The sequence below is a fragment of the Trichomonas vaginalis genome, chromosome IV, assembly GCF_026262505.1.
Source record: "Trichomonas vaginalis G3 chromosome IV, whole genome shotgun sequence".
Taxonomy (NCBI): Eukaryota; Parabasalia; order Trichomonadida; family Trichomonadidae; genus Trichomonas; species Trichomonas vaginalis.
Genome location: NC_067206.1, coordinates 32,975,636 through 32,999,781, shown reverse-complemented (window position 1 = coordinate 32,999,781; position 24,146 = coordinate 32,975,636). Strand labels below are relative to the sequence as shown.

The window sequence follows — 24,146 nt, the reverse complement described above, 5'->3', positions numbered from 1 at the left end:
GTTTTTAATAAGAAACTAAAGGCTATGAGGCACTGATTATATATTAGTGCCTCACAGCCTTTAGTTTCTAATAGATAGCTGGGAAACTTTCTCCAAATGATAAGTTATTCAGAGAAAGTTTCCCAGCTATCAAGAGGGAATTGTTCCTTATGAGGTATATAGTTATGATGTATACCTCATAAGGAACAATTCCCTCCTTAAAATTGTAGACATTTTTATACTTATTAATCAACCATTCAAAATCATATTCCTCTGAAAAGTTATTTTATTAAAAATTTAGAATTTTAATAAATATAGAGTTTGAATTTCATACAATACCTATATATTTTCAATAATGGAATTTGAAAACCATTCTCAAAAGTTCTCAGAAAACCTTTTTTTCATTAATTTTAAGAAATCTGAGTATTAAATTAAGTGATAAATTCGTTTGACACTACTTTAATTTTTAAATTCAAAAAATTATATGTGCTTCTTAAAATGACTCAAAAAAATTTTATTATAAAATAATATATAATATTAAAAATCCCACAACATTTTTTTACTTTACATAATCGTACTTCCTCGACGATTAATTTCCACTCAATTTCTATCGTTGACCGAACTTAGCATGCAACAAAATAACAATTATAATATTAATTTTAATATATGTGCCAAATAAAAATATTGTGAGAACTTTTGAGAGAATTAACAAATATTGAGAAAACTTTTGATAAAAGGAAGAATCCATATTGTGAAAGATCCAGAGCAGGGATTGATGCCTGCGAAGTACTGGATCTAGTCCAGTGCCTCGCAGGCTACAATTCCTTCTCTTGAGCTCTTTTTTTTAGCTCTGATTGCATCTTATGCAACCAAAGTTTCAGAGCTCGAGAGCAAGGATTGTTGCCTGCGAAGTACTGGATCTAGTCCAGTGCCTCGCAGGCTACAATTCCTTCTCTTGAGCTCTTTTTTTAGCTCTGATTGCATCTTATGCAACCAAAGTTTCAGAGCTCGAGAGCAAGGATTGTTGCCTGCGAGGCACTGGACTAGATCCAGTGCCTCGCAGGCTACAATTCCCTCTCTGAGAGTCTAAAATGATTTTCTTTAATTAATCAAAAGTAGTCTCAAATTATTCAATTCGCTTCTGAAAACTTATCACAAAATCTTTATTGTTTAATATTGTTTACTATATTATATCATGCAATATTTTTTCTCTTAGTCACTTTTTACTTCCCCGACGATTAAGGCTCTAAAATATCTGACAATTCTTCTATGACGCCGGCCTTCTGAATTTTCCTTATATGACGCACATAAACCGTTCAAATTTGAATGGTTTACATTGTGACGCCTATATGTCGCCAACGCCCCTAAAAGTCGATTTATTCTATTGTTTGAGTTTCAAGAAACATGATTTTTCAATTGAGTACCTGATTATTATGAATAAATATCATTACATTTTCTCTAATGCTATTAGATTGTTGAAGATATTGTTTCTTAGGTTGAAAAGTCATAATCAACTTCGCAAATACTTAATTTTTCTCTGTAGCACTAATTGAAACTATGAAGTAAAAATAAATTTCATTTTTCAACGAGCAAATTTTAAGGAGAATCTTCGTTATTTGTTTTCACATGTGTGCTATAATGATTTACCAATGGTATTATCATATGTAAACAACATTTTGAGTTAGTCGAATTTCCGATTAGTTTGAATTTGTTGATATTGGCCGATATGCTATTCAATTTATCTTGAAAAGGCAATATGGATGATGGATAACAAGAACATAACAATTTTAATATCTCAAAAACAATATTTTATAAAAGCTGTGTAAATGATTAAACATAACACAGAATAGTATAAAATAAACAAGTCGCGCTAATGGTTATTTTCCGATCATATTATATATAGACTAATAACGGTATGTAAATAATATTTCTGAAATTATTAACAACAATGATGTTGCCGCTGGGTAGTTAAATTTGGTGTAAAAGGAGATGCACTATCTTCGATGATTTTTGGATTTTGCTCCAGGTGTGAACCTAAAGAAAATGCAAATAACTTATCTAAGCCTTGTCCAGTAAGTGCACTGGTTTCAATGCATGATGTTTTCAATTCTATTTCTTTCGCTTGGATCTGTTCGGGAGAAATAGCTCTATTCATTTCAAGATCACATTTATTTCCGCAAATGAAGACGCTAACCTCGTTATTGCAACTCTTTCTGACATCTTCAACCCAATGTTCTACTGATTGGAATGATTCAAATTTTGTAAGGTCGAAAACAACAATTGCAATATCTGCGTTTCTATAATACATCGGAACTAGATATCTGTATGCCTCTTGACCCGCCGTATCCCAAATGTTCAAAACTATATGCTCTCCACGTATTTCCATTTCTCGAGAAAAGAATGACGCACCTACTGTCGGCTCAACTTCTTCAGAGAACTGTCCTTTGATATATTTATTAATAATACACGATTTTCCTACGCTTGAGTCACCAATAAATATCATTTTTATGTCTCTTTTGGCTGGTAAAAGGTAACTCATTTGAAAAATTAATGTTATTTGATGTAAACTTGTTTACAAAAATTTTTTTCAATTGAACTTATGTAACATGTCAAATTTTATAGTTTTCTTAAATTTCTACCTCTGCAAACACAGCAGAAGTAGGGCCAATAGATGTCACCCCTAAAATGATGTAAAAATCTTGAATGTTGTTCATTAATTGTTGAGAAAAAAAGCAAAATCGAGTTTGAGTCGCCTTTTATTCGTAAATTTCCTAACATTCTCTTCTCTAAAACTTCCTAAATGGTTCAAAATGTATATTCATCAGAGGTTCATATATGTTTTCAAGCTAATGAAAATTTTATTCATTCAATATATTTGAAATTATGCCAATCTAACTTCCAATCCTATTTACTCAAAAAGGCCTATCTGAATGTAGTGTAAAATGATAGTTATGATAGAATATTTTTTCATAAAAGAAAAATTAAACATATATCAATGAGATCCATATCTAACTAATAGTTGACCATACATGTTATATATTATCATGCATATATTTTCATATCATATATCCATGAAGTAAATTTAACTAAATATGGACAAACCTTCTATGATACTAGTTATATATTTGGAAGACTAAAATTGGTCAAATGCTCCAACATTAAAATCAATGAGATGCTAATTCAATAAATATATTTTATTAGATCAAGATTAATTAGATAATCATCAACCATTGTTTATCTCAATTTAATGGAAGACGCAACTATACTTGCAAAAACTAGCCGAAATTCTTTATTTCAAAAAGGTAAAATTATTTTATTGAGATATTGAACCATAAGAAGAATATTTTCTAACAGAAATCTTATTAATCCCAATGAAATTATTAAAAACAAATAAACTTTATTTAATTAGCGAAAACAACAACAGATTTTGGTTTGTTTTCAGTGCCATTAAGCTGGCCTCTATTATTATTATCATCGTCATATTCATTATCATGATTCAATAATGATTCTGCAGTTCTTGCTTTCTTATAAGTGATATATTCGTAATAATTACTTTCATCATAGAGTCCTCTCCTCATTTCTGCAATTTTCTCACCCATTGGCGATACATATGTTATCTTGTTGTTGTGATCGATCCTTGTTTGCATTGGAGGTTCCAAAATATATTTCTTTTCTTGAACTTGGGCCAAAGGGAACATTGCATCGACATTTGCAGTGGACTTGATCTCTTTTGGTTGCCATGCTTGGTATTTCAGGATGACTTCCTTCTTATTAACCGTTGTTGGAACTTTCCACTCTTCCAAGCATCTTCTCTTCACATCTTCTTGGTCGAGAGGCTTCAGTTCAGGATTGTAACCGTATGTTAACAGGTTTACGCAAGCTTTGTCTTGGTATTCAACGAGATATTCGTTGGATTCTTTGACATACTGGATAAACTCGTTCGGAATCTTCTCGAATGGGAAGAATGATAATGGTTCTTTTGTTGTGTCCTTCCAAACTTCACTTTCGTTGAGACGGCTGAACAATGATCTCGCTGGAGGATCTTCTTCCCTTAATCCGAGGCCAACAACGTATCTTTCGGAGTTAGCAGGACGAGATGTGTAAGGCTTGATAATACAGAACCTGTTGAAGCACTGTGCAAGTAAATATAATAATTCAACGGAGAAATCTGTATAAACATCGAATGTTTTGCATAAGAATGAACCGCCTTTACGTAATACTCTCAATGCTGTAAGGAATTGGCAGAGAACAAGTCTCTTATGTAGTTGTTCTTGAGCATTTTCTTCGCCATCGACAGCTGTACCACCATCGGCTGTAACGAGTTGTACCATTTTGTTGTTCGTTTCTGTTTTGATCGTATTGTATAAGTCTTCGATGTTATCTGGATTAAATATGTTGCCGTTGCCTTCTGGACCGTAAACTTTCGTAAAATTAGGTATTGTTGAAAGGAACATTTCAGGCTGGGCCCAGTCGTGGTCGCCGGCAAGGGTCATACCGAAACCTTTTGCACGACCATCCAATCTCCAGTAAAGATAATCAGTAAAGCCACCTGGACCAGCACAAATATCTGCAAAGTAGAAATAGTCTTCTAGCTTACCGCAATTTGGCGCCAAATTCGGAAATTCTGGAGAATTTGTAAAATTGAAAATTGCATCTAAATTTGCCATTTTCATGGCAGCACGGTTCTGGAAAATGACTTTTCCGATTGTTTCCCATGGATTTGCTTTAATTCTTGCATCATTAAATTGTTTAGCGTCAAATGCAGCGAATTCATCCTTTCTTTCGAAGATTTCAGTAATAAGTGATTCATTGCAAACATTGGACTTACCAAGATCGTCATTCTTTTCTCCGATTAGCATTTTATCGACATCAATTTCACTGAGATCGCCTTCATAAGGAGGTACAGAGATAAGCTTTGGAGTTTGATGATGTGGGAAGTTGTCTGCAGGTCTGACTGGAGGGTATTTTGGATTTGATTTGATTGATTGGACAATTTCATCATCTGGATCGACAACAATATCGAAAACAGATCTCAATCCTTCTATAAATGGTGCATCGACCATTTGTAGTTCATTGGCAGCTTCTTCACCTGCCTTACCGAAATATTGAATTAATTCTTGACGAGTAGCGCCAACTCTAGGAAGCATTTTGATACCATTCTTTGAGTAAAATACATCTAATTCATCTTCGTCGTCATGAGTTTCTTCTAAGTGTGAAAGTGTTGGTTTGTTATGTGAATCAGCGTATTCTTTCCAATATTTCGATGTTGGAGGTTTTACGAATCCAATTGCTCCTGTTTTTCGTCTGTATTCATTGTAGATTGGATCCTTATTTGAATAATAATCCGGAGATTCTGAATTAATCTTTTCGTAGACCCAATAGCTGACTGATGGCATCATAACACGCTTTGAGTTCATTTCCATATTATAATATGGATCATAAGATGGAACGTATAAGTTAAGATAATCATTCATTTTTAAAAATTACGTCCCCTTTAGAATAAATTTTGGCCCCCTAATTAAATATTGAATTTGGTCGAAAACATGTTTTTTGCAATTAACATTCGAAAACATGCCTATGTAATAAGGGTTTCATTTTGCGAAAAAAACGTACAATACGCAATTTCGCTAAAAAAACATTTAGCTAGCAATTTCGACCTTGGCAAACCCAAATTTTAGCTAAAAGTGACAGGGGAAAAAAAACGTTTAGTATTAAAAAAAGACCGATGAGAGCTTCGTTCGAAATATAGAGGGAACTGAGAATGCGCAACCATTCTCAAGGAATATTGGATGCTATTCCCGTCCCCTCTGTATGGAAAATTGAGGTTTTCAAAGGGAGTTAAAATAATATCAAATTTATACTAATTTACTTCAAAATACAAAAGTATTTGACAGCTAAAATTAGTTACTTTAGCAAGCCTATCAATACCCTTTTACGATTATTGTTACTTTTTCGAAATAAAAGTAAAAACAAATTTATACTAATTTACTTCAAAATACAAAAGTATTTGACAGCTAAAATTAGTTACTTTAGCAAGCGGCTTAGGTCTAAGATTTTGATTCAAATCTTTGCTTATATTCCTTAAATTCTTTATGAAACTCGCAACAGTTCCATAAAAAATTTTAAATTCTAAACTGTCGAAATTACCGATCGGTAATCACACCCTTCACGGGTGTGTCACTTTTTACAAATGTGTCACTTTTAGCTAAAATTACCCCTACTCTTTCGACCTTTGACTCCACTCAAGACGTCACTTTTTTAATTTTGCGGTATCATATTTTTGGAAAATCTTTATGAATATAAAAAAAAAAAAAAAAAAAAAAAAAAAAGGTAGTGGGGCTTCCAGGCACTTCGTGCCTTCTAGCCCTGATGTTGATGTTTAGTATAAATGAAGTTTTTATTCGGAAAATTGTTAGTCTTCTGGGTCGAAAACATTATATATATGTGTCGCTTTTCACAAATTATATATGTTTTCATGTTTTGTTAAGACTTCTTCGTAAATGTTTTGTCAAGACTTCTTCGTAAATGTTTTGTCAAGACTTCTTCGTAAATGTTTTGTCAAGACTTCTTCGTAAATGTTTTGTCAAGACTTCTTCGTAAATGTTTTGTCAAGACTTCTTCGTAAATGTTTTGTCAAGACTTCTTCGTACATGTTTTGTCAAACATGAACGTAAATGTTTTGTCAAGACTTCTTCGTAAATGTTTTGTCAAGACTTCTTCGTACATGTTTTGTCATGATTTCATCGTAAATGTTTTGTCAAGACTTCTTCGTAAATGTTTTGTCAAGACTTCTTCGTAAATGTTTTGTCAAGACTTCTTCGTAAATGTTTTGTCAAGACTTCTTCGTAAATGTTTTGTCAAGACTTCTTCGTAAATGTTTTGTCAAGACTTCTTCGTAAATGTTTTGTCAAGACTTCTTCGTAAATGTTTTGTCAAGACTTCTTCGTAAATGTTTTGTCAAGACTTCTTCGTAAATGTTTTGTCAAGACTTCTTCGTAAAATCAGACAAAAATAATGTTTAGGTGAAGAGGTGAGATTTCACCTGTTTTTTCACCTAATTTTTCACCCTCTTGAATTTTCATGAATTTTACACCAAAAATAATGTTTAGGTGAAGAGGTGAGATTTCACCTGTTTTTTCACCTAATTTTTCACCCTCTTGAATTTTCATGAAATTTACACCAAAAATATACTACTAGGGTCATTTACGAAGAAATCTCAACAAAGTCTTTACGATGAAATCTTGACAAAACATAGACAAGAAAGTTCATGAGAAATTAGATGAAGAAGTCTTAACAAAGTCTTTACGAAGAAATTCATGAAAATTCAAGAGGTGAGAAATGAGGTGAAAAAAGAGGTGAAATCTCACCTCTTCACCTAAAATATATTTTTGGGTCATTTACACTCATTTACGAAGAAATCTCAACAAAGTCTTTACGAAGAAATCTCAACAAAGTCTTTACGAAGAAGTCATAACAAAGAAATTTTACTAGTAAGTAAATGTGGTTTGAAATAGGACTACTTGTTTTAGGTTTTTTCCATTGTGTCATTTATTTATTTGACGTGGCAGAAAAGTACAGAGAATATGAAGATGAACCAATGCCTGCAAATGTTCAGCATATGTACTCGTAAGAGATATTTTTATCTAATATTAAATGGACGCACAGAACTTAGCGAATGCACAGCAACCTGGACAACCAAACCCAGAGAATATTCCAAATGAAGTTAGAATACAAACTGCAATGGCAAACTATGGTCAAGTGCCAACAGATGTACAAATGCAAACTGCCATGTCAAATGACGCTGCGTTAGGTTTGCCACCATGGTATGCAAATATGAGATGGAAAGAGTTTTATACAAACCCTGAAGTGGGATATAAACAACTTTATGCAGATGACGCGAACACAGGAGTTGACCCAGAATATGTTTTCTACCAGAGGAGAAACAGAATGTATGAGCTCCAGTTAAAGAATGCTATGGAACTCAACAGGAAACGCAAAAGACTAGGCGGACATTAGATTTTTACATATAGTAAAATGGGTTTCTTCAGTAAGATAGGAAACTTCTTTCGAAATGTTGGAAGAGGTATATGGAATGGAATAAAAACCGTAGGAAGAGGAATTTGGAACGGAGTCAAAAATATTGGTAAAAGAGTAGGTCAGTTCGTTGGTATTATACCTAAAGACCCTGAACCAGAAGAACAAGCTCCTGTTATACAACAGCCTGAACCTGCACCACAGTCTAGTTGGCAACCAAATCCAACACCTCAACCGTATTAAAAAATTATATTTTTACCGTTCGATAGTAGTTGTATATGAAACTAAGTTCTAAGTAAAACGCATGGTATAATGGAATTATTCTTTTTCTTCCATCTGTAGTAAACCATACTTGAAAGTCTGAAATACTTCCACTTGGTGGTTCGTATAACTTTGTAGGTTTTTCGTAAAAGTCATTTGCCAAGCATAAGAAAGAGTTTTGGGCGCCAGAAAATGAAGCATGAACAATAATAGCAGCTGGGTCGAAAACATCTTTAAATAAATATGGTTCATCTCTTGCATATCGACTGTAAATATTTGCTAAAGGAAGTTCGACTTTCTGATTTAACATTCTTTGCAAATAATACCATGACATTGCAGTGAATTCTGTATATATTTGTTCGTCTTTCTTTGGATTGTCTTCGTAGATTTGAAATGACACTTGTGAATTTTGTTTGTCATATACAATTCTCACATAAAGTGTGCTCTCGGTATTTGCATATTCATCAGCATATTTTGCATAACATGAATTTATTTTATCTTCTATATTTTTTAACGCAGTCTGTAGAGAAGATGAAAGGTCAACTTGTATTAGCTCAATTTCTTCCCACATTTTTCGTTTCCCTTCAGATATATAATCTATATGAAACCTTACAATAAATGGAAAACTTTTATCTTCTACAGACACAAACTTCATTCTACGAAAGCCAATAGCTTTTGTGACAGATGGGTCTCTTAGCCATCTTAATGGGTAGTCAAAACGATAGCCTTCATGCTTTACGGTCTCTGTCTCAAACTTTTGACCGACATTAGTAAAAAGTTCATCTAATGGTTTAGTTGTAGCAACTCTTGAATTTTCTTTTTCTATTGGAAGCATATTTTATCTAGAATAAAAATGTCAAATGAAACAGCGTCTATGAGAGAAATACAACACAACCGACAACTCATTATGCAAGCTCTAAATAAGAACACAACAAACTTTTCAAACTATTCTAAGATATCTGAGTCATTGAAAGAAGGAAACTTAAAACTGACATTAAACCCAATGACAGATGAGTTTCTGTTTCAAGACAAGAAGAACAATACTGTCTGTATAAATCCAACAAAAGGAACTTTAAACGAGAAACCTATAAATGAACTTCTTTTGAAAGCAGATGTTGACAACAAAGCTGACAAAGAATATGTAGACGATGCAATAGCAAAAGAAGAAGAAAGAGCTAACAATGCTTATGCAACAAAAGAACATACTCATCCTGAACTAGCAGACAAAACATATGTTGACAATAAAATGTCAAGTGAAGTGACAAGAGCTGAAAACGAATATTCTAAAAAGACTCATACACATTCTATATCTGAAATAACAGACTTAAACGTTAGCCTTGAAAATAAGGTAGATAAGGGACTTATGGCTAGTGCGTTAGAGAAGAAAGCAGATAAGGAATATGTTAACGAAAAAGATAAAGAAATTATAGAAAGGGTTGACTGGTACCATGAACGGACATCGAAGATTTTAAAAACTAAAGCCGATACAGGATGGGTTTCAGGATGTTTAGACCTTAAAGCAGATAAAACTTATGTTAACGATGAGTTAGAGAAGAAAGCAGACAAGAACCATACACATACAAGTTTTACAACTGTTGCTATAGAAAGTATTGAAGGAACGGTTGAAGAAACTGGTGGGGATGTATTATATTGTAAACCTCCTAACTTTCCACAAGGTTTAACATCGGATGACGACATAACGACGATGAGAAACATTAGATGTAAAGATGTTTATGTCATGAAGGATGAACATAATATTAAATTCACTGCTCAAGATTTATATGACAAGAAAGCAGACAAAACAGAGCTTCAAACATTAAAGACAGAAATGCTTCAAACATTATATCCTATAGGCTCTATTTATACGTCAATGAACTCTACCAGACCAGAAACAGTTCTGGGTTTTGGAACTTGGACTCAAATAGTCGACAGGTTTTTGTATTGTGCAAACTCTTCAAAGGAAACAGGTGGAAGTAAAACGATTTCAGGTGAAAACTTACCTGCACACAGTCACTACATAGATTTAAGTACATCTCAAGCAGGTTGGCATAAGCATAGATATTGGGATTGGTCAGCAATGACAAAAGGTAAAGGATATGATGTTAAAGACGAAGTTCAGTTTGCTATAAATTGTTTCTGGGGTAACACTCAGGGAGATGGAAACCATACACATCGCGTTTCGGGATATACGCAAACAACGGGACAAAGTAAAGACTACATGCCACCTTACATGACAGTTTACGCATGGTATAGAAATGCTTAGTCGTCATTTTCAACTTCTTTAGCATATTCGTCAGGAGTTGTCTTATATTTGTTAGGAACTGTCTTTGAAAGTATACCACCTTGAACTTTGACAAGTTTGAAACGAGGTCTGACAATAGTAGTTTTATCTTCTGCTTGCAGTGTGTACATTTTGCCATGTTTGCCTAAAACTTCATAATATTCTCTTGTATACTTTCTTCTATTTTTACGAACACGAATGTGAGTACCTGTCGGGTTCCCATTGTTGTCATAGTCAATAGTATTTCATATGGGTCGCGTTTAGGTATTTCTATTTTTACTTTGTCGCCTTTCTGAAGTTTGAAGCCCGGCATTCTTTCTTGTTTGTCTCTTTTGACTAAATTATTAAATATATAGTCTTTCTCTAAGTCAGGGTTGTTTTTCATTTCTTCGGGGAGTGGTTTCCCAAACCTTTTTGTTTACGGCTATTGTAAATATTTAAAACTTGTCTCATCTTTGCCATGGAGAAGTGTCTATACTTGTCGTCATATGACATTTCATTTGCTTCACCACCTTGTGGTTGGTTTAAGTCTCTTAACATTTTTATACAACCGTCAATGACACCAAGAGCAGAATGGTTTTGGTCGACAATGAAATATTGGTTTACATTTTTTGAACGCAGATAGTTTTTAATATCGTCTGATTTGAAAGAACTTTCACAGTCGGATGTCAGTTTTGTTGGATGGTATTTGTCAACGAATATTGTCAAAGCAGTTTTCACATCTAAAATATTTTTGGACTGTAATGGTATGGCTTCACAGTATCTTGTGTTTTGACCAACAAATATTAGCCAGTATGGTGGTCCATCTGTTCTAACTCTCGGAATGTTTTCCAAGATATCCATAAACCAAGCATTTGGTGTTGAACTAAAGATTTTTATCATGAGTGCTTTCTTTGTCGCTTTAGAAACATAGGGGTCCTTGTTCGGATTCGTCATTTTTTACCCTATAAGAAATGGGTTTATTTGGCGCATTAGCAGGAGTTGCATCCAGATTTTTGCCCGCAGTGGGAACAATAGCCAGAGGTGTATTTGGAGTTGGAAGGAAGATTTTGAGTACATTAGGTATACTTAAAGAGAAAGCACAACCTATTATACAAACTGTACAGAAAGGTTGGGATGTAGCACGAGATGCAGCAAATCTTATTCCAAATCCTGAAACAAGAGGAAAAGTTCAAGGATGGATGGACAATGTAGGAAGACAAGCAGGAAACTATTATAACAAAGCAAATGACTACTATAACCAAGCAGGACACTATATGGACCAAGGTGAAAGATTCTTTAACAGAGGATATAACCATGCACAACAATGGGTAAACAATAACCAACCTCAACCGCCTCAAACGTGGGGAATGTAAAGTTTTTTACTGAGATGAAATGAACAATACAGCATTGAGACAAATGGGTTCAAGATGGATTTGTCGACTTCCAGCAGTTACACCACGTGTTTGTCAAGTTCTTCCTATACCTCAGGAAGTTTTAGACCGACTTAAAAAACCTAAACAACCAGTTGAAAACAAACCAAACTAAAATTTTTACTGAGATGAAATGACCGAAGAAGTTGAAACGGTAGATTTGACACCACAAACAAAAAGTTCAGAACCATTGTCAAAACCTGTCAAAGAACTTACAGATGAAGAGAAAAATTCAATAATAGAAAGTGCCAGGTCTGGAAATACAAACCCTAACTATAAAGTCACTTTTCATAGAAATGGAACGGCTAGTATCTCAAAAAAGAAACAGACTCTCACAAATAAAATATTGAAGTCTGAAGGAGCTTTCGAGACAACAGATGGAAAAGTTTACTTCACTGACCAACAGTTCATTATAGAACATCTCATTGACTTAGAGTCGAAATATTCTAAACTTTACAACAAACACAAAAAGTTGAAAGGAAAACAAAAACAAATGGCATATGATATTACGAAGATGTTGACGACACAACCATACCTGCAAGTGAGGTAAAGTCAGAGGAACCGAAAAGTGACGAAAAACCGATAGAAGAAGAAAAACCAAAAACTGAGATAAACCAAAACCAAAGTTTAGTTTCCAAACTAAACCAACTCAACCTTCATTAGCTGGTATGGGTTGGCGTCAAAGACTTCTGGTAGCAGGAGGTTATGTAAAAGTAAAAGAAAAAAATTTTTAAAACAGTATATTTTTTATTTTTATTTGAACTGTACGCTGAGTTTGTTGGAAAAGACCGTTGGGAAACTTGTTTGTTAGACGATGAAATATGAAATGGCATACCATTTAAAACAACATATTTTAAAAAAAAATATTTTTTTATTTTATTTGAAATGTACGCTGAGTTTGTTGGAACAGACCGTTGGGAAACTTGTTTGTTAGATGAGAAATATGAAATTCACTGTTGTGAGTCATTTGAAGTCAGAAACAAAAAGACAAAAAGAGTTTTAAGCGGATGGGAGGGAAATGACGGATATGCTCTTATGAAGATGAGTGGAAAAAAACTATTTTAAACATGTTGTCATTGCAACTCATTTTATACCGAACCCTAACAATTTACCTTTTGTAGACCATATAAACCGTATAAGAAGCGACAATAGACTTGAAACTTACGTTGGGTCACTTGTTCTGAAAACAATAAGAACAAAGGCAAATTTGGAGATATTGTATTCGAATTTGTCGACGAACTAGACGATGAAACAATTGAAATTACAGACTATGGCAAGCATACGTTGAGTTTTACTACTATAGCGAAGAACAAGACTCTTTCTACTTTTATACCGGCGTAAACTATAGGAAATTACAAGTATATTTTACTAAGGCGGGCTATGCTTTGTAAACACTAGAGATACAGATGGAAAAAACGTTCAAATACTTCTTAACAAATTCAAGAAGCTATATGGCATACTATTTTAAAACAATATATTTTTACATATATTAAATGCTTCAGGTGAAAAACAAAGAACAAAAGTAGCAGATACAAAACCGTTAGACTATATCTTTACAAATGCTGGTAGGACAATATCAGATGAAGAAATTTCATCCCGAACATACAGGTTGACTATCCAATTCGTTGGCTTCAAAGTCCTTCAGATGCAAACAATAGGATTTAGAAGAGTTTTGTTTTCAAAAAGAACTAACGCATTTATGTTCGCAGTATATTTTCATGGGCAGTATAAAGGTTCTGATGGTCTAATAGACAAATTTGACGAAATGAGAATCTTACAGTTCGTTCAGACGAAAGTCTTGAGAAAACTCTAAATGACTTTCAAACTCAAATGAACAAATATTATTGGGAATTTCAAGAAAAATACGACTCTTTACTAAATGGAACATACTATCTGAAACTAGAATATGACAAGATGAACTCCACCGTTTCATTTCAAAGATTGAAATTAACCCTCCAAGAGATACACAGTTTTTATTTTGGGAAGTAGACAAACGTTCTTGGGCACAATTTCTTCGGTTACTAAACCAGAAACGAACCATTACCACCAGATGGTCCATTTAAATTTATACTTCCACCAGCAGATTTGACAGTTTATAGAAACGTGTTTGACCCTCAAAATGTTATGTGTCATGCAAGTTTCAGTTCAAGCAACAATAGTTTTCTATGTATTTAAGGACTTTTATGACTTTGCTTCTAAATTCTACGAACCACCTAGTAACAGTTTCTCTGACTTTCAAGTTTGGTTCACAACAAATGGTGTGCAACATATTATTCCATTGTACTATGACTTTTATCTCGAATTGTCTTTCATATATAACTACGGAAAAGTGCTGAAAAAGTATTGAATGTGAAGATATTAGAAAATAACATTTTTTCTAACATCGTAGAAAACTCATGAAAACAATTTATTTTTGTGAATATGTAAGCGGCTCATAGCTCAGTGGTATGGGCTACCTCGTTAAAGGCGTCGAAGACCTCGGTTCAAATCCCGATTCGCGCAGGTTTTTTCCTTTTATGCAGTGAAATTTCATGTACATAGGTTACTTTGGTGTTAGACCCTAGTGAAGAAAATAGAACGATATAAGTTTACATTTGTAAGGTTACTTTGGTGTTAGACCCTAGTGAAGAAAATAGAACGATAGGAGTTTACATTTGTAAAGTTGGACGATAAAAATCTCTGCTACTAGCAGTACTGCTACTGACAGGAAAAGTCCTTCCATCAGACAGGAAAAGTTCTTCCATCAGACAGGAAAAGTCCTTCCATCAGACAGGAAAAGTTCTTCCTTCCGACAGGAAAAGTTCTTCCTTCCGACAGGAAAAGTTCTTCCAGTTGTCCGTCCGTAAACCATTCAAATTTTCGAAAATTGAGAACTTTTCCTGTCGAACTTCAGGAAAAGTTCTTCCTTCCGACAGAAAAAGTTCTTCCTTCCGACAGGACACAAACGGATGTCCGACAGGAAAAGTTCTTCCTTCCGACAGGACACAAACGGATGTCCGACAGGAAAAGTTCTTCCTTCCGACAGGACACAAACGGATGTCCGACGGTTAAGCCACAAACGAATGTCCGACGTCCCACCAACTGAGTCCATTCCCAAACCAGAGGAACCTAAAGCACCAGCCCCTGCACCTCAGTTCCAGCAAGTCCCTCCACCAAATTACTACCAATTCCAATACAAATCGAAGAGAGACCAAGAGTTCGAAGAAGGTCTGAACCGCTTACGCAAAGAGTATGCTACAGCTCCAACCCTTGGTTGTTCCAGCAATTCCAATCTCAATCCAAATTACTACCAATCTCAATCCACATCGAAGAGAGACCAAGAGTTCGAAGAAGGTCTGAACCGCTTACGCAAAGAGTATGCTACAGCTCCAATTGAGAGAAAGTTGTTGCTAAATTCAGTAAAAATAATGTTTAGGTGAAGAGGTGACATCTCACCCGTTTTCTCACCTCTTTTCTCACCTCATGAATTTTCATGAATTTCATCGTAAATGTTTTGTCGAAACTTCTTCATCGTAAATGTTTTGTCGAAACTTCTTCTTCGTAAATGTTTTGTCGAAACTTCTTCATCGTAAATGTTTTGTCAAGACTTCTTCGTAATGAGTGTAAATGACCCAAAAATATATTTTAGGTGAAGAGGTGACATCTCACCCGTTTTCTCACCTCTTTTCTCACCTCATGAATTTTCCCGAAATAAAAAATAAAGTTAGTTTTATTTTATTTATTTTTTTATTTTGTATAAAAGATATGATTTCAACAATCGGCACAACAACAATTCAAACAACAGCACCAAACTCGTTAGTCATGAATCCAACATCTATGTTAGTAGAAATGAAAAGCTTCATTCCTTCTTCATATACTTTTGAAACAGAAATCCAGAAGATAAAGCAAGAACTTTTAACAAGTACTTTGGACTGTTGTGCGAAAGATGAAAAAATGAAGTAATATCTTTATGAAATGCAGGACTCATGACCATTTGCCAAATTGCCTGAAATTCAGCAGCAAAAACTCCATTCCGAATTTGACGAAATTGAAGTGAAACCAACTGACTCAGTAGAAATAAAGAAGTTCATACGAAAGTAAATTATGAATTCCTTGGTTTTCATTGCAACCATAAAGTTATGGACAAAGATTGCGACATGGTATATAAGAATGTTTCTGACATATATAAATCTGAAGAATTTAAGACCTACGACAACTTTGTTTCGTTAGTTGCTGAATGTGTATGGCAGATAAGAGATAAAGATAGAAGAGGTAAGGTATGGAATGAACAAATAAGACCCGCTATGTTTGAGATGAAGAGAGCAATTGACGCTTTAGTTGTTTTAGCAGGTAAGGTTTCAGAATATAACGCAAAAATGAACCCACAATGTTCTAAATGTAAAGCAGCAATGAGGAAATATAACTACTCCGTCAAAGAGATAGAACGTATGCGAAACGACTATGCAGACTTAAAGAAAGAAGCAGAAAAACCAGCAGAAAATAAAATGGATATGTTAGCATTTCTGAACAAAAACTATCCAACAGCAGAAGATTTCCTATTATCTGACGTCAAGAAGAAGTATAAAGAAACTTTCGGTATCGTTAAAACATTCGATGTACTGACAGAAGAAATAGAAGCTACAAAACTGTTTAGGATTTCAAATATACATCGTACAATTCATGTAAAACGCTTATAAAATAACTAGGGTGAGAAAAGAGGTGAGAAAACGGGTGAGATGTCACCTCTTCACCTAAACATTATTTTTTGCTGAATTCAGCAACAAAATTCTGAGTAAAATAATTTTTAGGCATGTGTCAAACCGTTGAGTTTTCACAAAATTTAAAAAATAACTTGGGTGAGAAAACAGGTGAGAAAACAGGTGAGATGTCACCTCTTCACCTAAACATTATTTTTGTCTGATTTACGCTCATTACGATGAAGTCTTGACAAAACATTTACGAAGAAGTCTTGACAAAGCATATACGAAGAAGTCTTGACAAAACATATACGAAGAAATCATGAAAATTCAAGAGGTGAGAAAAGAGGTGAGAAAACGGGTGAGATGTCACCTCTTCACCTAAACATTATTTTTGTCTGATTTACGCTCATTACGATGAAGTCTTGACAAAACATTTACGAAGAAGTCTTGACAAAACATTTACGAAGAAGTCTTGACAAAACATTTACGATGAAATCATGAAAATTCAAGAGGTGAGAAAACAGGTGACATCTCACCTCTTCACCTAAACATTATTTTTATTGAATTCAGCAACAAAAATCATGAATTTCCTTAAGATAGAAAAAATAAAGTTAGTTTTATTTTTATTTATTTTTTTATTTTGTATGTAAAGACAGATATGTCAACAACAGAGAACACAACAACAGTTATAGTCCATGAAGCTATAAATGAAGAATATGAGTGGGTTCAGTTTAACAAACAACTCCGTCTCATTCGTTCGGTCAAAGACGATATGTACCAAATGCAAAGTATTTTGACAGCATGTTTTGCTCCAGATACTAAGCTTCCTAAAGACTGGTTTGAATTAAATAGCACTCATGAACTCCTCAGTGAGTTTGAACATGTAGAACTTAAAAAGATGTACCAAGACAGACAAAACTTACCATCACATCTAAAAGGTATATATGTTCATAAGTTCCTAGTTAGTTCAATAGCAATGTGGGCTTCACCTCGTTATGCAATCTACATACTTATGCTACTTGACGAACTTTGTACAAAGCAGAGAGAAGATATGATGAAAGAAGACAAAAACATACAGAAAAGAATACCACGTTCGGTACCAAAAGGAAAGGAAAAGAACTATAAGTATATGATTTATACTGAAGAGATGGAAAATGAAGAAGACAGAGATATGGTTATGTTGCATTTAGTCAGAAGAAACAACAAAAGCTTTTACGACCTTGCTAAGATTTACAAATCTGACAGAAATTGGTTCTATCGCGAAAACTTACCGATTTCAATGACACCGAATGAAGATGTGAAACAAATAGTTCAAGATACGTTACCTCAAACACACTATGATATGAAAGGTTGTACAATACTTACCTTCAAAGAAGACTTACCGCTACTGAAAGAAAAAATAACAGAGTATTTTGACAACTTCAAACAAGCAGGGTAGATGAACCATTTATTTTTCAAGCTTGACACCAAAGATGGCTCAGGTAGCTCTATAAAGTAAATTGTCTTGTCAAATCCTTCTGGCATTCCGAGTCCTTCCATCCGACAAGAAAAGTTCTTCCTTCCGACAGAAAAAGTTTTTCCTTCCGACAGAAAAAGTTTTTCCTTCCGACAGAAAAAGTTTTTCCTTCCGACAGGACACAAACGGATGACTGACGTTCCTCTTCCTGAATGCCTTCCAAAGCCAGAAGAACCGACAGCCCCAGCACCACAACAGACTTACTTACTAAGACTAAACACTTACATTTTTCAAGCTTGACTTTTTACAATTTGAACTTTGTTTGCGTAGATATGAATTCTGAAAGAAGTATGAGGGTCTTGTATGACTTTATACTTCTCCCATAGTTCATGTCTGTCAAACTTACCTGCCATGGACTCTTTCATAAGTTCCATGAAATCGTCTTCGGACAATCCGGGGAAAAGTATAATGTCAGTAAGTATTCTCTTTACATCCTTACTTAAACTCTTTGCTGTCTGTACACAAATGACAACTGAGATGTTAAAGTGTCTGAGCTTCTAAGAATTCGACACATGTCTTGTTCTCTATTCTTTAACAAAGGATGAGAAGCAAAGTCATCTAAGATAAGAAGACATCTATGAGGGTAAGTCTTCCAATCGTAAGATTGCAATTTCTTCGAAATGTATTCTATCTCTTTCTGTTTGTTTCTGAAGTGTTTCTTCTCTAATATTCTCTGCATTTCCTCATTTGGGTCTTTAAACTTAGAATTTATATACTCATTTATAGCATTGTACTTCAAAACTCTTCTTTGGTACTTCTTTATCCAATCTAACAACTCAGAGTCTTTTATACATACTAACTTAGACTTTTTTATAATATCTTTGAACGAATTGACGGTTTGGTCAAATTGACCAGAAGTACTACAAATAACAACTAACTCATAGAATGGGTTCTTCTCATCTAGTTCTTGTTGTTGTGCAGCCATTTTAAGATAAGTGAAAGTCTTACCCGACCCAGGTGGTGCGATTAGACCTGTTATACCATTCTGAGCAAATAGGAACTTGTCATGTATGGGTTTTATCTGAGCATTTTCTAACTTCCTCTTGTTCTTGTTTAAAACATTCTCAAATTTCTTGTCAATGTCAGCAAACTTTTTTTTCTAACATATTTTTAGAAAAATTAAAAATTTTATCTTTTAGGAAATGTCTAGCGATTTCGCTATCTATATTCGAGACAAGCTTTTCGACAGCAAAACATCTGTAGACCATAAAATCTTACATAGTGTAAACAAGAAAGGTGAATTTGTTCTAAAGTTCTGTTTCTGGAATATGACAAGAACCATAAAACATTAAGCAGAGAAGTCTTAAAATTTGTCAATGACAGACTTGTTGACAGAGATGAGCCGATTGGAAAGATGAAGTCCAACAAAAGTTCTTAGAATGCAAAGAAGACACATGCGCTGTTCTTGAAGATGAAATAGAAAACAGAATAGAAGAGCTATTAAAGGACAAAAGAACTTTTACATAAATATGGTTGCGCCAAATTTGACATAACTCCACCAGAAAGAAGAAGAAGAGAGAAAAGAAAGAAAAGAAAGTAGAAGAAGAGAAGAAAGAACCTGAACCAGAGAAAAAGAAATTTGACATGTAAAAATAAAATTTTATTTTTAGAACATTTCTGGGTCAATGTCAATGTTCTCTTCCTCTTTAGGAGCAAACACTGGCTTAGACTCTAAAATCTTTTTACCCAACTTACCTTGAACTTCAACTATCTTAGACTCATAATATTCATAGTCGTCTGTCTTCTTTGGTTCATAAGGTATAACAAGTTTGTATGCTTTACCTTCTTCGAGTTTTGAGAACTTTCTGTCAAAATTTTCTTTGACTGTCAACATACCGTCAATGTATAAGTCTTCAAAAGTTGCACCACTTTTTCTAACAACAGCAAACTTAACTGGTGCAATGTTCCAAATTTTGTCAAATGTAGACTTTTCAAAATTGTAGAAGTAAACATTCAAATATGCGAATGGAGCTAACTTATCTTTGACTTCTGTCATGTACTTATTTACTGAGATGAATTTTGCCATCTTTTCTATCGGATAAAAAAAGATTTTTTTTATAAAAAACGTTTTAAAATGGTATGCCATATAGCTTCTTGAATTTGTTAAGAAATAGTCTAACGCATTTTCCATCTGTATCTCTAGCGTTTACATGAGCACAGCCATCCTTAGTAAAATATACTTGTAATTTCCTATAGTTTACGCCGGTATAAAAGTAGAAAGAGTCTTGTTCTTCGCTGTAGTAGTAAAACTCAAACGTATGCTTACCATAGTCTGTAATTTCAATTGCTTCATCTTCTAGTTCGTCGACAAATTCGAATACAATATCTCGAAATTTGCCTATGTTCTTATTGTTTTCAGAACATGTGACCCAACGCAAGTTCTCAAGTCTATTGTCGTTTCTTATATGGTTTATATGGTCTACAAGAGGTAGATTGTTAGGGTTCGGTATAAAATGAGTTGCAATGACAATATGTTTAAAATAGTGTTTTCCACTCATCTTCATAGTAGTATATCCGTCATTTCGCTCCCATTCGCTTAAAACTCTTTTTGTCTTTTTGTTTCTGACTTCAAATGACTCACAACAGTGAATTTCATATTTCTCATCTAACAAACAAGTTTTCCAACAGTCTTTTCCAACAAACTCAGCGTACATTTCAAATAAAATAAAAAATACTGAAAATACTGTTTTAAAATTTACTCAGAAAATTTTTCTTTGTATATACGCCGTTCTGAACATCTAAAAGATTTTTGACATTTGCCAAGAATGTACGTTTAGAAGCTGCCATATAACCATATTCTTGACAATATTGTTTATATTCATCGTACAATGACCTTTCATCTAAACACTCAAAGTCGCTTTCTTCTATGAACAGTTCATATACACTCTTGTTTGCTTCTAACAATGTTTGTCTCTCTTCGGTATATGGAATTTGTCTTGGATTGAACTTAGAAATATCTAATGTCATAAAATATGAGAACAAGTGGTTGTAAAAGTCAGATGTCAAAGTTTCTGCTAAGTCGTCAAATATTCTGTATCTTGCATATGAGAATCTGACGTTCTGACAACTACATATCTTCTGTCAGAACTTTCTAACTTCATCGGAACAGTATTGTTTGAAACCATAATGAAGTTTGCAACATTTTCACAAACTCTTTGGTCTTTATATTTTCTTTCAACAACTCCAACTTTGTCTGTTATAAGACTCTTCAAAGCATCTGAGTTCAAAACTTTTGTTGTATCTATACTTTGAAGTTCATTGCAAACTATAAGTTTCATATTCTCTATTGAGGAGTTAAACTTGCCACAGATGTTTTCTAAGTTTGTCATATTCGGATTCGAATAACCTTCTAACAGTTTGCACAAAATATCTGTAAAGAATGTGTTCTTACCTGTTCCTTGTTTTCCTTGTTTATCTATAATGAGAGCAGTTTCATTTTTAGCACTTGGATGTTGTAAGATGTTTGCAAACCAACATAAGATATACTCATAGACTCTTTCGTTTCCATTGCATATAATTTCTTGACATGTCTAACCAAGCTTCTTTATAACATTTTCTTTCCATTCTACTTGTTCGTATTTATATCCAGTGAAGATAGAATAGAAGTTTGGAGAAGTGTATAGAACTTTTATACCTCGAACTGAAAAATCTTCTAACTTTGACAATAAGATATCCCAAGCATCTAACATCTTCATGCCAACTTGTACAACTTTTATTTTCTTAAGTTTCTGTCTACATTCTTGTTCTGAAACTATTGTCGCTTTAGGTTTGTTAAAGACTACATCCCATTCTTTATAACATAACATTCTGGGCAGAGTCGACATAAATGACTAAACGTTTCAATTCTCGACTGCTTTGTTATAGTCTCGAAATGGACACATATTTCTGAATGCTTGGAAGTCATAAAAATCTGAAACATCTATTCTGTACATTTTTATAAAAATAAAAAAAATATTTTTTTTTTCTGATGTTTGATTTGTTGCATTTTGTTTGATTGTTTTTGAATTTGGTTGGTGCTTTAATACAATACTTTCACCTTTGCTTCCTCATTCGAACTTTTCTGCCGTCATTGAATACATAGGCATAAAAGTTTACGGAACAAGTTTGCGTCAAATAATGTCAACAGTTACTTGCCAAGTGTTTGAGTTCATAAGGTTGAAAATTCTGAATTCGAATGACAATAGCAACGCAGAGTAAGTATTGTTATAGTATACGTATCATTTTGGTCTAAGTTTTGTACGATTCGAATCACTTTAACCAGTTTGATATATAGATTGTTGTGTTAATGTCATAGGAATAGAATTCCTTGTATGACACCTTTTCCCTGTTTAGGAAACTGTTGGTAGTAAACAGAATTAATTTGTTTTTAGTCATATGTTATATGTAAATCCCGTGGTAAACATATAACCTGATTAGTTGCCGAAAATGTTCCGGTATTAAGTAATTACATTGTACAATGTGTGTATATGATATTCGCTCTAAGGCTCTCAAGTAAAGTTTCTCATTTTAACACCTCGTGATCCTTTTATATCGTACACAGATAACTCATTATACAACATACAATAACCTTTATGCGCTGATAAACAATACTTTCTCTGCGGTTCTGCCTATAGTTCATTCGACAGCCAGAATCTTCAACCTACGGTGAACTCTCAAACACTTGGCCATATAACGTTGACCTATTACTTAACGCAAACTTGTGTCCTGTAAAACTTTTATTGTCCTATAGTAGCTTGTCAAATGATCGCAAAAGTTTCAGATTGAAGATGCAACTCCGTGAGAAGCTATTGTAATTACAAGAACACAACCTCATCCAACAAATGCTCCAAGAACAACAAATTGCAAAAACAAAATGCAACAACAGTCAGCAATAAAAAAATATTTTTTATTTTATAAAACCTTCATCACCATAATGTTCAATTTTATGGACTTACCAACAGCTCAAAACTTATAGTTAGCATTTACATAGCACCCACTATACAAAACAGTCAGCGTGAAACGTTTAGTCATTTATGTCGACTCTGCCCCAGAATGTTATGTTATGAAAGAAGGATGTAGTCTTTAACAAACCAAGAGCAACAATAGTTTCAGAACAAGAATGTAAACAGAAACTTAAGAAAATAAAAGTCGTACAAGTTGGCATGAAGATGTTAGATGCTTGGGATATCTTATTGTCAAAACTTGAAGATTTTTCAGTTCGTGGTATAAAGTTTTATACACCTTCTCCAAACTTCTATTCTATCTTCACTGGATATAAATATGAACAAGTAGAATGGAAAGAAAATATTATAGAAGCTTGGTTAGACCATGTCAAAGAAATTATATGCAATGGAAACGAAAAGGTTTATGAGTATATCTTATGTTGGTTTGCAAACATCTTACAACATCCAAGTGCTAAAAATGAAACTGCCTCTCATTATAATTGGAAAACAAGGAACAGGTAAGAACACATTCTTTACAGATATTTTGTGCAAACTGTTAGAAGGTTATTCGAATCCGAATATGACAAACTTAGAAAACATCTGCGGTAAATTTAACTCTTCAATAGAGAATATGAAACTTATAGTATGTAACGAACTTCAAAGTATAGATACAACAAAAGTTTTGAACTCAGATGCTTTGAAGAGTCTTATAACAGACAAAGTTGGAGTTGTTGAAAGAAAATATAAAGACCAAAGAGTTTGTGAAAATGTTGCAAACTTCGTTATGGTTTCAAACAATGCTGTTCCGATGAAGTTAGAAAGTTCTGACAGAAGATATGTAGTTGTCAGAACGTCAGAAGCTCATATTGCAAGATACAGAATATTTTGACGCTTTGTCAGAAACTTTGACATCTGACTTTTACAACCACTTGTTCTCATATTTCATGACATTAGATATTTCTAAGTTCAATCCAAGACAAATTCCACATACCGAAGAGAGACAAACATTGTTAGAAGCAAACAAGAGTGTATATGAACTGTTCATAGATGAAACTGACTTTG

The 24,146-nt window shown here is 33.8% G+C and overlaps 11 protein-coding genes and 3 pseudogenes across 14 annotated transcripts, besides 4 other annotated features; 9 read left to right on the top strand and 5 right to left on the bottom strand.

Annotated features, from left to right (window-relative positions):
- Positions 1-1,636: 1,636 nt before the first annotated feature.
- TVAGG3_0211990 (retrograde vesicle-mediated transport, Golgi to ER) lies at positions 1,637-2,642 on the bottom strand (the record flags this gene model as incomplete). The annotated part of the gene is made up of 1 exon (XM_001301053.1): positions 1,919-2,518. One exon carries the CDS (start codon positions 2,516-2,518, stop codon positions 1,919-1,921), a length of 600 nt encoding a protein of 199 aa, XP_001301054.1.
- Positions 2,643-3,380: 738 nt separating this feature from the next.
- TVAGG3_0211980 (cap-specific mRNA (nucleoside-2'-O-)-methyltransferase 1 family) lies at positions 3,381-5,453 on the bottom strand (the record flags this gene model as incomplete). Its single annotated transcript, XM_001301052.1, has 1 exon — positions 3,381-5,453. One exon carries the CDS (start codon positions 5,451-5,453, stop codon positions 3,381-3,383), a length of 2,073 nt encoding a protein of 690 aa, XP_001301053.1.
- Positions 5,454-5,639: 186 nt separating this feature from the next.
- Positions 5,640-5,669: a terminal%2Cinverted (terminal inverted repeat of MuDR-3_TvMULE3 transposon ID:TVAGG3_0211970).
- Positions 5,640-6,202: a mobile genetic element.
- Positions 6,173-6,202: a terminal%2Cinverted (terminal inverted repeat of MuDR-3_TvMULE3 transposon ID:TVAGG3_0211970).
- A 1,430-nt stretch (positions 6,203-7,632) lies between these two features.
- On the top strand, positions 7,633-7,995 carry TVAGG3_0211960 (uncharacterized protein; the record flags this gene model as incomplete). The annotated part of the gene is made up of 1 exon (XM_051226679.1): positions 7,633-7,995. The coding sequence occupies one exon, from the start codon at positions 7,633-7,635 to the stop codon at positions 7,993-7,995; it is 363 nt and encodes a 120-aa protein (XP_051111665.1).
- Positions 7,996-8,013: 18 nt separating this feature from the next.
- On the top strand, positions 8,014-8,256 carry TVAGG3_0211950 (serine threonine-protein phosphatase family; the record flags this gene model as incomplete). The annotated part of the gene is made up of 1 exon (XM_051226678.1): positions 8,014-8,256. One exon carries the CDS (start codon positions 8,014-8,016, stop codon positions 8,254-8,256), a length of 243 nt encoding a protein of 80 aa, XP_051111664.1.
- Positions 8,257-8,260: 4 nt separating this feature from the next.
- TVAGG3_0211940 (uncharacterized protein) lies at positions 8,261-8,584 on the bottom strand (the record flags this gene model as incomplete). Its single annotated transcript, XM_051226677.1, has 1 exon — positions 8,261-8,584. The coding sequence occupies one exon, from the start codon at positions 8,582-8,584 to the stop codon at positions 8,261-8,263; it is 324 nt and encodes a 107-aa protein (XP_051111663.1).
- A 978-nt stretch (positions 8,585-9,562) lies between these two features.
- Positions 9,563-24,146: part of a mobile genetic element that runs on past the window's edge.
- Positions 9,980-10,537, top strand: TVAGG3_0211930 (phage tail repeat-like family; the record flags this gene model as incomplete). Its single annotated transcript, XM_051226676.1, has 1 exon — positions 9,980-10,537. The coding sequence occupies one exon, from the start codon at positions 9,980-9,982 to the stop codon at positions 10,535-10,537; it is 558 nt and encodes a 185-aa protein (XP_051111662.1).
- TVAGG3_0211920 (uncharacterized protein) lies at positions 11,509-11,910 on the top strand (the record flags this gene model as incomplete). The annotated part of the gene is made up of 1 exon (XM_051226675.1): positions 11,509-11,910. One exon carries the CDS (start codon positions 11,509-11,511, stop codon positions 11,908-11,910), a length of 402 nt encoding a protein of 133 aa, XP_051111661.1.
- Positions 12,101-12,684, top strand: TVAGG3_0211910 (annotated as a pseudogene). The gene has a single exon. A coding segment is annotated over exon 1 (584 nt).
- Positions 14,916-15,386, top strand: TVAGG3_0211900 (uncharacterized protein; the record flags this gene model as incomplete). Its single annotated transcript, XM_001322276.1, has 1 exon — positions 14,916-15,386. The coding sequence occupies one exon, from the start codon at positions 14,916-14,918 to the stop codon at positions 15,384-15,386; it is 471 nt and encodes a 156-aa protein (XP_001322311.1).
- Positions 16,323-16,643, top strand: TVAGG3_0211890 (organellar and viral DNA polymerase type B; the record flags this gene model as incomplete). The annotated part of the gene is made up of 1 exon (XM_051226674.1): positions 16,323-16,643. One exon carries the CDS (start codon positions 16,323-16,325, stop codon positions 16,641-16,643), a length of 321 nt encoding a protein of 106 aa, XP_051111660.1.
- TVAGG3_0211880 (uncharacterized protein) lies at positions 17,623-18,084 on the top strand (the record flags this gene model as incomplete). The annotated part of the gene is made up of 1 exon (XM_001288369.1): positions 17,623-18,084. One exon carries the CDS (start codon positions 17,623-17,625, stop codon positions 18,082-18,084), a length of 462 nt encoding a protein of 153 aa, XP_001288370.1.
- On the bottom strand, positions 18,393-18,841 carry TVAGG3_0211870 (annotated as a pseudogene). The gene has a single exon. A coding segment is annotated over exon 1 (449 nt).
- Positions 19,769-20,188, bottom strand: TVAGG3_0211860 (uncharacterized protein; the record flags this gene model as incomplete). The annotated part of the gene is made up of 1 exon (XM_051226673.1): positions 19,769-20,188. One exon carries the CDS (start codon positions 20,186-20,188, stop codon positions 19,769-19,771), a length of 420 nt encoding a protein of 139 aa, XP_051111659.1.
- TVAGG3_0211850 lies at positions 23,204-23,801 on the top strand (annotated as a pseudogene). Its single transcript has one exon. A coding segment is annotated over exon 1 (598 nt).